This window comes from Coccinella septempunctata, chromosome 1 (assembly GCF_907165205.1).
Source record: "Coccinella septempunctata chromosome 1, icCocSept1.1, whole genome shotgun sequence".
NCBI classification, from domain to species: domain Eukaryota; kingdom Metazoa; phylum Arthropoda; class Insecta; order Coleoptera; family Coccinellidae; genus Coccinella; species Coccinella septempunctata.
The window spans coordinates 25,158,879-25,175,804 of record NC_058189.1 but is presented as its reverse complement, the minus strand read 5'-3'; the positions used below and the strand labels follow the sequence as shown (position 1 = coordinate 25,175,804).

General features: G+C 38.8%; 1 protein-coding gene across 1 annotated transcript; it reads left to right on the top strand.

Moving 5' to 3' along the window:
- The first annotated feature begins 2,420 nt into the window (after positions 1-2,420).
- On the top strand, positions 2,421-3,050 carry LOC123319301 (branchpoint-bridging protein-like). The gene has a single exon (XM_044906232.1). It carries the CDS (start codon positions 2,421-2,423, stop codon positions 3,048-3,050), a length of 630 nt encoding a protein of 209 aa, XP_044762167.1.
- Positions 3,051-16,926: the final 13,876 nt, after the last annotated feature.

Sequence of the window (16,926 nt, the reverse complement as noted above, 5' to 3'; positions counted from 1 at the left end):
GTATATATCCACTATTGATTTGAAACAGGGTTATTGGCAGGTACCGTTAGCCCCCGAGAGTCGACCGATCACCGCATTTACCGTCCCTGGCCGTGGGCTGTTCCAGTTCAAAGTAATGGCTTTTGGTCTGCATTCCGCACCGGCATCCTTTCAACGTCTTTTAGACCGAGTTATTGGCCCTGAGATGGAACCGGATGCATTTGCGTACTTGGATGACATAGTAGTTCTTGGAGAGACATTGGACGAACATCTTGACAACCTAAGGAAAGTTTTCCACCGCCTCAGGGAGGCCAACCTGCAGTTAAATCCGGAAAAATGTGAGTTTGTAAGAAAATCATTGAAATATCTGGAACATGTAGTAACCGAGGACGGCATTTGTACCGATCCTGATAAGATTTCAGCCATAAATGAGATGCCTGCACCGAAATCCGTACGAGAATTGAGAAGTTTCCTTGGTGTTGCTTCATGGTACCGAAGATTCATCGAAGACTTCTCCAAAGTTGTGACTCCGTTGACCGCATTACTGAAGAAGAAGCAAACCTGGAAATGGGAGACCGCCCAACAGACCGCTTTTGAGACCCTGAAACAGAAATTGACCCACTCACCGGTATTGGCCTGTCCGGACTTTTCAAAGCCGTTCGTCCTTCAAACCGATGCATCAGATGCAGGACTGGGAGCTGCCCTGACACAGACCGTTGATGGACAGGAAAAAGTAATCGCTTATGCTAGCAGGACCTTGTCAGGTCCAGAGAAAAATTACTCTGTTACAGAAAAGGAATGTCTGGCAATAGTTTGGAGCATTGACAAGCTGCGTCCGTATCTAGAAGGCTACCGTTTTACCGTTATAACCGACCACATGAGCTTGCGATGGCTGCAATCTATCAAGTCTCCCACCGGAAGAATTGCGAGATGGAGCATATTCCTACAGCAATACGACTTCGAGATAAAGTACCGGAAAGGAGCCCTCAACCGTGTAGCAGACAGTCTATCCAGAAATCCGTTACCGACCACCGAGACTATATGTCTGACCGAGGAGACTGTAAGTTGTAAATGGTACCGAAAAAAATTGGCTGAGGTAAGAGCGAATCCCGCAGCGTTTCCCGATTACAGTATTGTGTCCGGAAAATTATACCGCCATTTTTGGGATGCTGATGATTTTACCGAGCCTGAATTCGGCAGTCCTTGGAAGCTATGCGTTCCAAAGGACGACCGAATAGATATTTTACAGGAAAACCACGACCGACCGACCGCTGGACACCTGGGGATAGCGAAAACCATAACCCGTATAGCCCGAAATTACTATTGGCCAGGAATGTTCAAGGAAATAGCCCGATATGTCCGTAAATGTGGTACGTGTCAGAGATACAAAGTTCCGCAACAGAAGCCCCCTGGAAAAATGCATCCGTATGTGGTAAGAGAACCTTGGGATACCGTTAGCACCGATATTGTGGGACCGCTTCCTCGGTCGAGGAAGGGAAATTGTTATTTAGTTGTGATGCAGGACCGATTTTCAAAATGGGTGGAGGCCAGGCCCCTGAGAAGAGCAACCGCAAAGGGTGTGTACCAGGCTTTATATGAGGATGTAATTCTGAAGTTTGGATGCCCGAAAACCGTGATCAGTGATAATGGTTCACAATATGATAGCCGATTGTTCAAGGGAAGTCTGCGAGACCTTGGGATCCGACACCGTTTAGCACCAGTATATTCTCCCCAATGTAACCCGGTAGAAAGAGTCAACCGTACCCTCAAAACAATGATAGCCCAGTTCTGTGAAAAGGATCAGCGTACCTGGGATGAGCATCTGAAGGAATTGACATTCGCAATAAACTCTGCAAGGCAGGAGTCGACCGGATACACCCCAGCATTCCTGAATTTTGGCAGGGAGATGCGTTCACCGAACGCCAAGTATCTAACCGAGATGGCCAACCGGGATGAAAAGGAACACACCGAACCAGACACCGAACCAGATACCGAACCGCAAGTTGCTTGGCATGCAAATAAATTAAACCGTTTCACCGAAACTTATGAGTTTGTCAGATCTAGATTGGCACGAGCTTTCTCCCAGCAGAGCCACTACTACAATCTACGTCGGAGGGACTGGCGATGTCGAGTAGGAGACCAAGTATACCGAAGGGAACATCCCTTGTCCTCCGCAGTGGAAGGAATTGCAGCCAAGTTGGCTCCGAAATACTCCGGACCGTATACCGTTATAAAGGTAGTATCTCCTGTGGTATATGACATCAAGGATGGCAGTGGTAAGATTCTCCGACACATTCACATCAAGGATCTGAAGTCCTCCCTTGGAGAGGGACCGTCTGAAATGTAAAAAACCGTTACTAACACAAAAAAAAAACCGATTGACCTAACAGGGTACCGATGAACCGTTATTTTCTGTTTGATTAACGTATGAAATTTTCAGGATGAAACGTTACTCGATGGGCCGACCGTTAACCTTTAGGGAACCGACCCCACCGTCCGGACCGCCTTCTCCAGAAAGTAATGGGTCGACGCTCAGCCTGTCGGCAGACTGGGAGGTGCCGCAGGAAAGAAAAAGGGACGCCGGGACCAGCACAGAACCGCCAGCCACCAGGACCGTGGGTACCGGTGGATATCATGTCTACCTGGGGTTGGGCCCCCGAAGCTGTTGGCGGTGTGGCAACGAAGGCCACCGACGAGAACACTGCGGAGGGGAGCGGGTGAAATTTTGTTCTAGGTGTGGCTGCGTGGGTGTGCTATCACGGGATTGCTGTGCCCGAACCACCGACCGTGACAGAAGACCGCCCTTAACCACCGTCAGCCAGCGAGGAACCCCGAGCCGGAGCGGACCCTCAGGAAGCAGGGCAGAGGCCGTACTCCCGGATCTCCGGTTGAGGCCCGCCACACCGACGCCTGCACCGACGCCGGCACCGACGCCTGTACCGACGCCTGTACCGACGCCTGCACCGACGCCTGAACCGACGCCTGCACAGACGCACATACCGGTACCGTCCAAACCGTCGCCGCCCACACCGTTGCCGACCCCACCGAAAAAGAAGGTGAAAGTGGATTGAGACCGTTAAATCATTACCGTAAAAGACAAAACACCGTTGTTCAATACCGTTATTTCCGTTGAATAAATACCGTTCCGAAAAATCTTTTATTTCACCAACCGAAATGGTGGATGCGCTAACCGTTTCCACCATCAAAGTACCGCTAACTAGGTCACAATACCAGAAAATAGTTCCGAGTTCAATAACCCCGCAACTTTGGTTTGTTCACAGGCTGCCACCGCAAACTACACCGAAAACCCAGGAGGGTTAGAAGAAAAATAAAACTCCGTTTTATTTTTCTTGCACACGGCAGAGGGGGGTGTGACGAACCAGATTTTGCTCCGCCACAAAAAATTAAATTTTTCAACCGATACTTGCATAATAATGCCTGATAACCGAGATATTTTTGAAGAAAACCGAAATACTGTCATAGGGGGTGTACCGATAACAATAGTTGTGTGTTACGATTGAAAGGAGCCTTACCGATAATTGTTAGTTCATAGTTTTCCACCGGTCAGTCCATGTTAGTAGGAAAGACTGTATCTCTTATGTTTTCAGAATTCATTTATTTTAATAATTCTTTCCGTTCCACCATTTTTTTGTTTGCTCTGAAAAAGTTCTCATAACTTTTTCTACTTTCCTTCTCATCCGTTGCCTCTGTCTTTTTCTGGGCCAATTGAATAACCGTATCATTTTTGCTTTATCCAATGGATTGGTGAGTTTCCCATAGGGGGGAGAGTTTTTCCGAGTAGAGAGGGGATATTTCTTCGCGGCCCTGGAAGGTGAAGAGAAAAAAAAGAGACAATCGTTGTTGAGAGGTGAACGAGTGGAGTGTGTGCAAAGTAAAACCGTACTTACGAATCAAAGGAAAAACTAAGGCAAGTGATTGTTGAAATTATTACCGCTTCATTGCACCTTTATGGAATAATATTCTCTCTAGACTTTTGCTTGGCTGAAAATCCGAATTAACCGTAGATTGACCATTTCCTGCTGTATATAGCTTTCCGTTACCGTAGGGTGACATTTGGGTCCCAGGAGGACGTTGGGCCCCCCTGATTTCTCCGATTCCTGAATATTTGACCGTTTCATCCCGATTTCCAACCGTTTGAATTATAGTTATAGGTTAGATTCGCCGAGCATAGAGTTGGGATTTCATAACCGTTAAACACCCTCACCGCCGGACTCTGTGGCCGCTGTTTGACAGCCAGCCAGCTTGAGGTCACCGAGAGAGAGAGAGAGACCGAAGGACACCGGATCATAAGCAAACCACCGAGACAGAGATAGAGGGCGTACCCCGGTGAACTGGTGTTTTCAAATTTCGACCTGACTGAATTCCGTTGATTATTTTTAAAACCGTTCGTACTTTTCATTCAATTGTGTCTTGCCTTAGTTGAAATATTTTTCCGAAACCGTGCATGTTTCTTTGCACCCAGTTTAATTGAAACTTGACTTACTTCCGTATATTTTTCCGAAACCGTTCTTTGCACTTAGTTTAATTGAAACTTGACTTACTTCCGTATATTTTTCCGAAACCGTGCATGTTTCTTTGCACCCAGTTTAATTGAAACTTGACTTACTTCCGTATATTTTTCCGAAACCGTGCATGTTTCTTTGCACCCAGTTTAATTGAAACTTGACTTACTTCCGTATATTTTTCCGAAACCGTTCTTTGCACCCAGTTTAATTGAAACTTGACTTACTTCCGTATATTTTTTTCCGAAACCGTGCATGTTTACTTGCACTTAGTTTAGTTGAGACTTGACTTACTTCCGTATATTTCCGAAACCGTCCATTTTCCTGAAGTGAAATTTTGCCAGCCGTCCAGCGCCGACCAGACACAGCCGTTGACGTCCACGCTTTAGTGTACCTGTCTATTGTCTTTTGTGTATAGTTTATTGTAATAGAAATAAATAGTTGAACATTTATTTTTGTTGCCAATTATTTTGCCAGTGAGAGTCTATTTATTAAATCAGTTTCATCTAAGAGTTTAGTTAGAAGAGGTAAGTACTCTTTCTGACGCCTAAAGACCGTTGAAAAGCAGACACTTAGAAGACGCTACCGCCCTAGTCTTCATCGATACCCTTCTCCACTGATACTCAAGTCTACCCGGGCTCTCCAACTCTTTGGGGATTCTGTGAGAGACGTGGGGTTTGACTGATTGCCCCACTGGCGCCCGAGCAACCGTAAGGAGCTGCCAGAGTACGAAAAGTCTATCACAATATGTTGAATTTCAGTTCGATATTTCTGATAGGAATTGAGATTTCAGTGGTCTATTCGGCAAAGTGTGATATCAATTCCTCAAAAACTGTTGAACCAATTCGACCCAAATCTTGAAACTGCACATAGTTTTCGAATTGAGATGCACATGTTGAATTTCAGATCGTTAGTTCTGATAGGAATGAAGATTTCAGTAGTCGATTCGGCAAAATATCATTTCAATTCCTAAGGAACTATTGGATCGATTCGAACCAAATCTTGAAACTGCACATAGTTTTCGAATTGAGATGCACATGTTGAATTTCAGTTCGATAGTTCAGATAGGAATTGAGATTTCAGTGGTCAATTCGGCAAAGTGTGATATCAATTCCTCAAAAACTGTTGATTCAATTCGAACCAAATCTTGAAATTTCACACAGTTTTCGAATTGAGATGCACATGTTGAATTTCAGTTCGATAGTGCAGATAGGAATTGAGATTTAAGTGGTCTATTCGGCAAAGTGTGATATCAATTCCTCAAAAACTGTTGAAACAATTCGACCCAAATCTTGAAACTGCACATAGTTTTCGAATTGAGATGCACATGTTGAATTAAAGATCGATAGTTCTGATAGGAATGAAGATTGAGATTTCAGTGGTCGAATCGACAAAATATCATTTCAATTCCTAAGGAACTATTGGATCAATTCGACCCAAATCCCGAAACTGTACACAGTTTTCGATTTGAGATGCACATGTTGAATTTCAGTTCGATAGTGCAGATAGGAATTGAGATTTCAGTGGTCTATTCGGCAAAGTGTGATATCAATTCCTCAAAAACTGTTGGATCAATTCGAACCAAATCTTGAAACTGCACATAGTTTTCGAAATGAGATGCACATGTTGAATTTCAGATCGATAGTTCTAATAGGAATTAAGATTTCAGAAGTCGATTCGACAAAATATCATTTCAATTCCTAAGGAACTATTGGATCAATTCGAACCAAATCTTGAAACTGCACATAGTTTTCGGATTGAGATGCACATGTTGAATTTCAGTTCGATAGTTCAGATAGGAATTGAGATTTCAGTGGTCAAGTCGGCAAAGTGTGATATCAATTCCTTGAAAACTGTTGGATCAATTCGAACAAAATCTTGAAACTGCACATAGTTTTCGAATTGAGATGCACATGTTGAATTTCAGTTCGATAGTGCAGATAGGAATTGAGATTTCAGTGGTCAATTCGGCAAAGTGTGATATCAATTCCTTGAAAACTGTTAGATCAATTCGAACCGAATCTTGAAACTGCACATAGTTTTCGAATTGAGATGCACATGTTGAATTTCAGATCGATAGTTCTGATAGGAATGAAGATTTCAGTAGTCGATTCGGCAAAATATCATTTCAATTCCTAAGGTTCTATTGGATCGATTCGAACCAAATCTTGAAACTGCACATAGTTTTCGAATTGAGATGCACATGTTGAATTTCAGTTCGATAGTTCAGATAGGAATTGAGATTTCAGTGGTCAATTCGGCAAAGTGTGATATCAATTCCTCGAAAACTGTTGGATCAATTCGAACCAAATCTTGAAACTGAACATAGTTTTCGAAATGAGATGCATATGTTGAATTTCAGTTCGATATTTCTGATAGGAATTGAGATTTCAGTGGTCTATTCGGCAAAGTGTGATATCAATTCCTCAAAAACTGTTGAACCAATTCGACCCAAATCTTGAAACTGCACATAGTTTTCGAATTGAGATGCACATGTTGAATTTCAGATCGTTAGTTCTGATAGGAATGAAGATTTCAGTAGTCGATTCGGCAAAATATCATTTCAATTCCTAAGGAACTATTGGATCGATTCGAACCAAATCTTGAAACTGCACATAGTTTTCGAATTGAGATGCACATGTTGAATTTCAGTTCGATAGTTCAGATAGGAATTGAGATTTCAGTGGTCAATTCGGCAAAGTGTGATATCAATTCCTCAAAAACTGTTGATTCAATTCGAACCAAATCTTGAAATTTCACACAGTTTTCGAATTGAGATGCACATGTTGAATTTCAGTTCGATAGTGCAGATAGGAATTGAGATTTAAGTGGTCTATTCGGCAAAGTGTGATATCAATTCCTCAAAAACTGTTGAAACAATTCGACCCAAATCTTGAAACTGCACATAGTTTTCGAATTGAGATGCACATGTTGAATTAAAGATCGATAGTTCTGATAGGAATGAAGATTGAGATTTCAGTGGTCGAATCGACAAAATATCATTTCAATTCCTAAGGAACTATTGGATCAATTCGACCCAAATCCCGAAACTGTACACAGTTTTCGATTTGAGATGCACATGTTGAATTTTAGTTCGATAGTTCAGATAGGAATTGTGATTTCAGTGGTCAATTCGGCAAAGTGTCATATCAATTCCTCGAAAACTTTTGGATCAATTCCAACCAACCAACCAAATCTTGAAACTGCACATAGTTTTCGAATTGAGATGCACATGTTGAATTTCAGTTCGATAGTGCAGATAGGAATTGAGATTTCAGTGGTCAATTCGGCAAAGTGTGATATCAATTCCTCGAAAACTGTTGGATCAATTCGAACCAAATGTTGAAACTGCACATAGTTTTCGAATTGAGATGCACATGTTGAATTTCAGTTCGATAGTGCAGATAGGAATTGAGATCTCAGTGGTCTATTCGGCAAAGTGTGATATCAATTCCTCAAAAACTGTTGAACCAATTCGACCCAAATCTTGAAACTGCACATAGTTTTCGAATTGAGATGCACATGTTGAATTTCAGATCAATAGTTCTGATAGGAATGAAGATTTCAGTAGTCGATTCGGCAAAATATCATTTCAATTCCTAAGGAACTATTGGATCAATTCGAAACAAATCTTGAAACTGCACATAGTTTTCGGATTGAGATGCACATGTTGAATTTCAGTTCGATAGCTCAGATAGGAATTGAGATTTCAGTGGTCAATTCGGCAAAGTGTGATATCAATTCTTCGAAAACTGTTTGATCAATTCGAACCAAATCTTGAAACTGCACATAGTTTTCGGATTGAGATGTACATGTTGAATTTCAGTTCGATAGCTCATATAGGAATTGAGATTTCAGTGGTCAATTCGGCAAAGTGTGATATCAATTCCTCGAAAACTGTTGGATCAATTCGAACCAAATGTTGAAACTGCACATAGTTTTCGAATTGAGATGCACATGTTGAATTTCAGTTCGATAGTGCAGATAGGAATTGAGATCTCAGTGGTCTATTCGGCAAAGTGTGATATCAATTCCTCAAAAACTGTTGAACCAATTCGACCCAAATCTTGAAACTGCACATAGTTTTCGAATTGAGATGCACATGTTGAATTTCAGATCAATAGTTCTGATAGGAATGAAGATTTCAGTAGTCGATTCGGAAAAATATCATTTCAATTCCTAAGGAACTATTGGATCAATTCGAAACTAATCTTGAAACTGCACATAGTTTTCGGATTGAGATGCACATGTTGAATTTCAGTTCGATAGCTCAGATAGGAATTGAGATTTCAGTGGTCAATTCGGCAAAGTGTGATATCAATTCCTCGAAAACTGTTGGATCAATTCGAACCAAATCTTGAAACTGCACATAGTTTTCGGATTGAGATGTACATGTTGAATTTCAGTTCGATAGCTCAGATAGGAATTGAGATTTCAGTGGTCAATTCGGCAAAATTCCTCGAAAACTGTTGGATCAATTCGAACCAAATCTTGAAACTGCACATAGTTTTCGGATTGAGTGCATCTCAATACGAAAACTGTGTTTCAAGATTTGGTTCGAATTGATCCAATAGTTCCTTAGGAATTGATATCACACTTTGTCGAATTGACCACTGAAATCTCAATTCCTATCTGAACTATCGAACTGAAATTCAACATGTGCATCTCAATCCGAAAACTATGTGCAGTTTCAAGATTTGGTTCGAATTGATCCAACAGTTTTTGACTAATTGATATCACACTTTTCCGAATAGACCACTGAAATCTCAATTCCTATCAGAACTATCGTACTGAAATTCAACATATGCATTTCATTTCGAAAACTATGTGCAGTTTCAAGATTTGGTTCGAATTGATCCAACAGTTTTCAAGGAATTGATATCACACTTTGCCGAATTGACCACTGAAATCTCAATTCCTATCTGAACTATCGAACTGAAATTCAACATGTGCATCTCATTTCAAAAACTATGTGCAGTTTCAAGATTTGGTTCGAATTGATCCAACAGTTTTCGAGGAATTGATATCACACTTTGCCGAATAGACCACTGAAATCTCAATTCCTATCTGTATATCGAACTGAAATTCAACATGTGCATCTCAATTCGAAAACTATGTGCAGTTTCAAGATTTGGTTCGAATTGATCCAACAGTTTTCGAGGAATTGATATCACACTTTGCCGAATTGACCACTGAAATCTCAATTCCTATCTGAACTATCGAACTGAAATTCAACATGTGCATCTCAATTCGAAAACTATGTGCAGTTTCAAGATTTGGTTCGAATTGATCCAAAAGTTCCTTAGGAATTGAAATGATATTTTGCATCTAAATTCGAAAACTATATGCAGTTAAAAGATTTGGGTCGAATTGAATCAACAGTTTTTGAGGAATTGATATCACACTTTGCCGAATAGACCACTGAAATCTCAATTCCTATCAGAACTATCGTACTGAAATTCAACATATGCATTTCATTTCGAAAACTATGTGCAGTTTCAAGATTTGGTTCGAATTGATCAAACAGTTTTCAAGGAATTGATATCACACTTTGCCGAATTGAATACTGAAATCTCAATTCCTATATGAACTATCGAACTGAAATTCAACATGTGCATCTCAATCCGAAAACTATGTGCAGTTTCAAGATTTGGTTCGAATTAATCCAATAGTTCCTTAGGAATTGAAATGATATTTTGTCGAATCGACTTCTGAAATCTCCATTCCTATTAGAACTATCGATCTGAAATTCAACATGTGCATCTCATTTCGAAAACTATGTGCAGTTTCAAGATTTGGTTCGAATTGATCCAACAGTTTTTGAGGAATTGATATCACACTTTTCCGAATAGACCACTGAAATCTCAATTCCTATCTGAACTATCGAACTGAAATTCAACATGTGCATCTCAATCCGAAAACTATGTGCAGTTTCAAGATTTGGTTCGAATTGATCCAAGAGTTTTCGAGGAATTGATAACACACTTCGATGAATTGACCACTGAAATCTCAATTCCTATCTGAACTATCGAACTGAAATTCAATATGTGCATCTCAATTCGAAAACTATGTGCAGTTTCAAGATTTGGTTCGAATTGATCCAAAAGTTCCTTAGGAATTGAAATGATATTTTGCATCTAAATTCGAAAACTATGTGCAGTTAAAAGATTTGGGTCGAATTGAATCAACAGTTTTTGAGGAATTGATATCACACTTTGCCGAATAGACCACTGAAATCTCAATTCATATCAGAACTATCGAACTAAAATTCAACATATGCATCTCGTTTCGAAAACTATGTGCAGTTTCAAGATTTGATTCGAATTGATCCAACAGTTTTCAAGGAATTGATATCACACTTTGCAGAATTGACCACTGAAATCTCAATTCCTTTCTGAACTATCGAACTGAAATTCAACATGTGCATCTCAATCCGAAAACTATGTGCAGTTTCAAGATTTGGTTCGAATTGATCCAATAGTTCTTTAGGAATTGAAATGATATTTTGTCGAATCGACATCTGAAATCTCCATTCCTATTAGAACTATCGATCTGAAATTCAACATGTGCATCTCATTTCGAAAACTATGTGCAGTTTCAAGATTTGGTTCGAATTGATCCAACAGTTTTCAAGGAATTGATATCACACTTTGCCGAATTGAACACTGAAATCTCGATTCCTATCTGAACTATCGAACTGAAATTCAACATGTGCATCTCAATTCGAAAACTATGTGCAGTTTCAAGATTTGGTTCGAATTGATCCAACAGTTTTTGAGGAATTGATATCACACTTTGCCGAAAAGACCACTGAAATCTCAATTCCTATCAGAACTATCGAACTGAAATTCAACATATGCATCTCATTTCGAAAACTATGTGCAGTTTCAAGATTTGGTTCGAATTGATCCAACAGTTTTCAAGGAATTGATATCACACTTTGCCGAATTGAACACTGAAATCTCGATTCCTATCTGAACTATCGAACTGAAATTCAACATGTGCATCTCAATTCGAAAACTATGTGCAGTTTCAAGATTTGGTTCGAATTGATCCAACAGTTTTCGAGGAATTGATATCACACTTTGCCGAATTGACCACTGAAATCTCAATTTCTATCTGAACTATCGAACTGAAATTCAACATGTGCATCTCAATTCGAAAACTATGTGCAGTTTCAAGATTTGCTTCGAATCGATCCAATAGTTCCTCAGGAATTGAAATGATATTTTGCCGAATCGACTACTGAAATCTTCATTCCTATCAGAACTATCGATCTGAAATTCAACATGTGCATCTCAATTCGAATACTATGTGCAATTTCAAGATTTTGGTCGAATTGGTTCAACAGTTTTTGAAGAATTGATATCACACTTTGCCGAATAGACCACTGAAATCACAATTCCTATCAGAACTATCGAACTGAACTTCAACATGTGCATCTCAATTCGAAAACTATGTGCAGTTTCAAGATTTGGTTCGAATTGATCCAACAGTTTTCAAGGAACTGATATCACACTTTGCCGAATTGACCACTGAAATCTCAATTCCTATCTGAACTATCGCACTGAAATTCAACATGTGCATCTCAATTCGAAAACTACGTGCAGTTTCAAAATTTGGTTCGAATTGATCCAACAGTTTTCGAGGAATTGATATCACACTTTGCCGAATTGACAACAAAAATCTCAATTCCAATAGTTCAGATGAACTATCAAACTGAAATTCAACATGTGCATCTCAATTCGAAAACTATGTGCAGTTTCAAGATTTGGTTCGAATCGATCCAATAGTTCCTTAGGAATTGAAATGAAATTTTGCCGAATCGACTACTGAAATCTTCATTCCTATCAGAACTATCGATCTGAAATTCAACATGTGCATCTCAATTCGAAAACTATGTGCAGTTTCAAGATTTGGGTCGAATTGGTTTAACAGTTTTTGAGGAATTGATATCACACTTTGCCGAATAGACCACTGAAATCTCAATTCCTATCAGAAATATCGAACTGAAATTCAACATATGCATCTCATTTCGAAAACTATGTGCAGTTTCAAGATTCGATTCGAATTGATCTAACAGTTTTCAAGGAATTGATATCACACTTTGACGAATTGACCACTGAAATCTCTATTCCTATCAGAAATATCGAACTGAAATTCAACATATGCATCTCATTTCGAAAACTATGTGCAGTTTCAAGATTCGGTTCGAATTGATCCAACAGTTTTCAAGGAATTGATATCACTCTTTGCCGAATTGACCACTGAAATCTCAATTCCTATCTGAACTATCGAACTGAAATTCAACATGTGCATCTCAATCCGAAAACTATGTGCAGTTTCAAGATTTGGTTCGAATCTATCTAATAGTTCCTTAGGAATTGAAATGATATTTTGTCGAATCGACTTCTGAAATCTCCATTCCTATTAGAACTATCGATCTGAAATTCAACATGTGCATCTCATTTCGAAAACTATGTGCAGTTTCAAGATTTGGTTCGAATTGATCCAACGGTTTTTGAGGAATTGATATCACACTTTGCCGAATACACCACTGAAATCTCAATTCCTATCTGAGCTATCGAACTGAAATTCAACATGTGCATCTCAATCCGAAAATTATGTGCAGTTTCAAGATTTGGTTCGAATTGATCCAACAGTTTTTGAGGAATTGATATCACACTTTGCCGAATTGATCACTGAAATCTCAATTCTTATCTGAACTATCGAACTGAAATTGAACATGTGCATCTCAATTCGAAAATTGTGTGAAATTTAAAGATTTGGTTCGAATTGAATCAACAGTTTTCGAGGAATTGATATCACACTTTGCCGAATTGACCACTAAAATCTCAATTCCTATCTGAACTATCGAACTGAAATTCAACATGTGCATCTCAATTCGAAAGAATTGCTGTTTCAAGATTTGGTTCGAATTGATCCAACAGTTTTCGAGGAATTGATATCACACTTTGCCGAATTGACAACTGAAATCTCAATTCCTATCTGAACTATCAAACTGAAATTCAACATGTGCATCTCAATTCGAAAACTATGTGCAGTTTCAAGATTTGGGTCGAATTGGTTCAACAGTTTTTGAGGAATTGATATCACACTTTGCCGAATAGAACACTGAAATCACAATTCCTATCTGAACTATCGAACTAAAATTCAACATGTGCATCTCAAATCAAAAACTGTGTACAGTTTCGGGATTTGGGTCGAATTGATCCAATAGTTCCTTAGGAATCGAAATGATATTTTGTCGATTCGACCACTGAAATCTCAATTCCTATCTGTATATCGAACTGAAATTCAACATGTGCATCTCAATTCGAAAACTATGTGCAGTTTCAAGATTTGGTTCGAATTGATCCAACAGTTTTCGAGGAATTGATATCACACTTTGCCGAATTGACCACTGAAATCTCAATTCCTATCTGAACTATCGAACTGAAATTCAACATGTGCATCTCAATTCGAAAACTATGTGCAGTTTCAAGATTTGGTTCGAATTGATCCAAAAGTTCCTTAGGAATTGAAATGATATTTTGCATCTAAATTCGAAAACTATATGCAGTTAAAAGATTTGGGTCGAATTGAATCAACAGTTTTTGAGGAATTGATATCACACTTTGCCGAATAGACCACTGAAATCTCAATTCCTATCAGAACTATCGTACTGAAATTCAACATATGCATTTCATTTCGAAAACTATGTGCAGTTTCAAGATTTGGTTCGAATTGATCAAACAGTTTTCAAGGAATTGATATCACACTTTGCCGAATTGAATACTGAAATCTCAATTCCTATATGAACTATCGAACTGAAATTCAACATGTGCATCTCAATCCGAAAACTATGTGCAGTTTCAAGATTTGGTTCGAATTAATCCAATAGTTCCTTAGGAATTGAAATGATATTTTGTCGAATCGACTTCTGAAATCTCCATTCCTATTAGAACTATCGATCTGAAATTCAACATGTGCATCTCATTTCGAAAACTATGTGCAGTTTCAAGATTTGGTTCGAATTGATCCAACAGTTTTCGAGGAATTGATATCACACTTTGCCGAATTGACCACTGAAATCTCAATTCCTATCTGAACTATCGAACTGAAATTCAACATGTGCATCTCAATTCGAAAACTATGTGCAGTTTCAAAATTTGGTTCGAATCGATCCAATAGTTCCTTAGGAATTGAAATGATATTTTGCCGAATCGACTACTGAAATCTTCATTCCTATCAGAACTATCGATCTGAAATTCAACATGTGCATCTCAATTCGAAAACTATGTGCAGTTTCAAGATTTGGGTCGAATTGGTTCAACAGTTTTTGAGGAATTGATATCACACTTTGCCGAATAGACCACTGAAATCTCAATTCCTATCTGCACTATCGAACTGAAATTCAATATGTGCATCTCAATTCGAAAACTATGTGCAGTTTCAAGATTCGGTTCGAATTGATCCAACAGTTTTCGAGGAATTGATATCACACTTTGCCGAATTGACCACTGAAATCTCAATTCCTATCTGAACTATCGAACTGAAATTCAACATGTGCATCTCAATTCGAAAACTATGTGCAGTTTCAAGATTTGGTTCGAATCGATCCAATAGTACCTTAGGAATTGAAATGATATTTTGCCGAATCGACTACTGAAATCTTCATTCCTATCAGAACTATCGATCTGAAATTCAACATGTGCATCTCAATTCGAAAACTATGTGCAGTTTCAAGATTCGGTTCGAATTGATCTAACAGTTTTCAAGGAATTGATATCACACTTTGCCGAATTGACCACTGAAATCTCAATTCCTATCTGCACTATCGAACTGAAATTCAACATGTGCATCTCAATTCGAAAACTATGTGCAGTTTCAAGATTTGGTTCGAATTGATCCAACAGTTTTTGAGGAATTGATATCACACTTTGCCGAATTGACCACTGAAATCTCAATTCCTATCTGAACTATCGAACTGAAATTCAACATGTGCATCTCAATTCGAAAACTATGTGCAGTTTCAAGATTTGGTTCGAATCGATCCAATAGTACCTTAGGAATTGAAATGATATTTTGCCGAATCGACTACTGAAATCTTCATTCCTATCAGAACTATCGATCTGAAATTCAACATGTGCATCTCAATTCGAAAACTATGTGCAGTTTCAAGATTCGGTTCGAATTGATCTAACAGTTTTCAAGGAATTGATATCACACTTTGCCGAATTGACCACTGAAATCTCAATTCCTATCTGCACTATCGAACTGAAATTCAACATGTGCATCTCAATTCGAAAACTATGTGCAGTTTCAAGATTTGGTTCGAATTGATCCAACAGTTTTCAAGGAATTGATATCACACTTTGCCGAATTGACCACTGAAATCTCAATTCCTATCTGAACTATCGAACTGAAATTCAACATGTGCATCTCAATCCGAAAACTATGTGCAGTTTCAAGATTTGGTTCGAATTGATCCAATAGTTCCTTAGGAATTGAAATGATATTTTGTCGAATCGACTTCTGAAATCTTAATTCCTATTAGAACTATCGAACTGAAATTCAACATGTGCATCTCAATTCGAAAACTATGTGCAGTTTCAAGATTTGGTTCGAATCGATCCAATAGTACCTTAGGAATTGAAATGATATTTTGCCGAATCGACTACTGAAATCTTCATTCCTATCAGAACTATCGATCTGAAATTCAACATGTGCATCTCAATTCGAAAACTATGTGCAGTTTCAAGATTCGGTTCGAATTGATCTAACAGTTTTCAAGGAATTGATATCACACTTTGCCGAATTGACCACTGAAATCTCAATTCCTATCTGCACTATCGAACTGAAATTCAACATGTGCATCTCAATTCGAAAACTATGTGCAGTTTCAAGATTTGGTTCGAATTGATCCAACAGTTTTTGAGGAATTGATATCACATTTTGCCGAATAGACCACTGAAATCTCAATTCCTATCTGCACTATCGAACTGAAATTTAACATGTGCATCTCAATTCGAAAACTATGTGCAGTTTCAAGATTCGGTTCGAATTGGTCCAACAGTTTTCGAGGAATTGATATTCACACTTTGCCGAATTGACCACTGAAATCTCAATTCCTATCTGAACTATCGAACTGAAATTCAACATGTGCATCTCAATTCGAAAACTATGTGCAGTTTCAAGATTTGGTTCGAATCGATCCAATAGTACCTTAGGAATTGAAATGATATTTTGCCGAATCGACTACTGAAATTTTCATTCCTATCAGAGTTATCGATCTGAAATTCAACATGTGCATCTCAATTCGAAAACTATGTGCGTTTTCAAGATTTGGGTCGAATTGGTTCAACAGTTTTTGAGGAATTGATATCACACTTTGCCGAATAGACCACTGAAATCACAATTC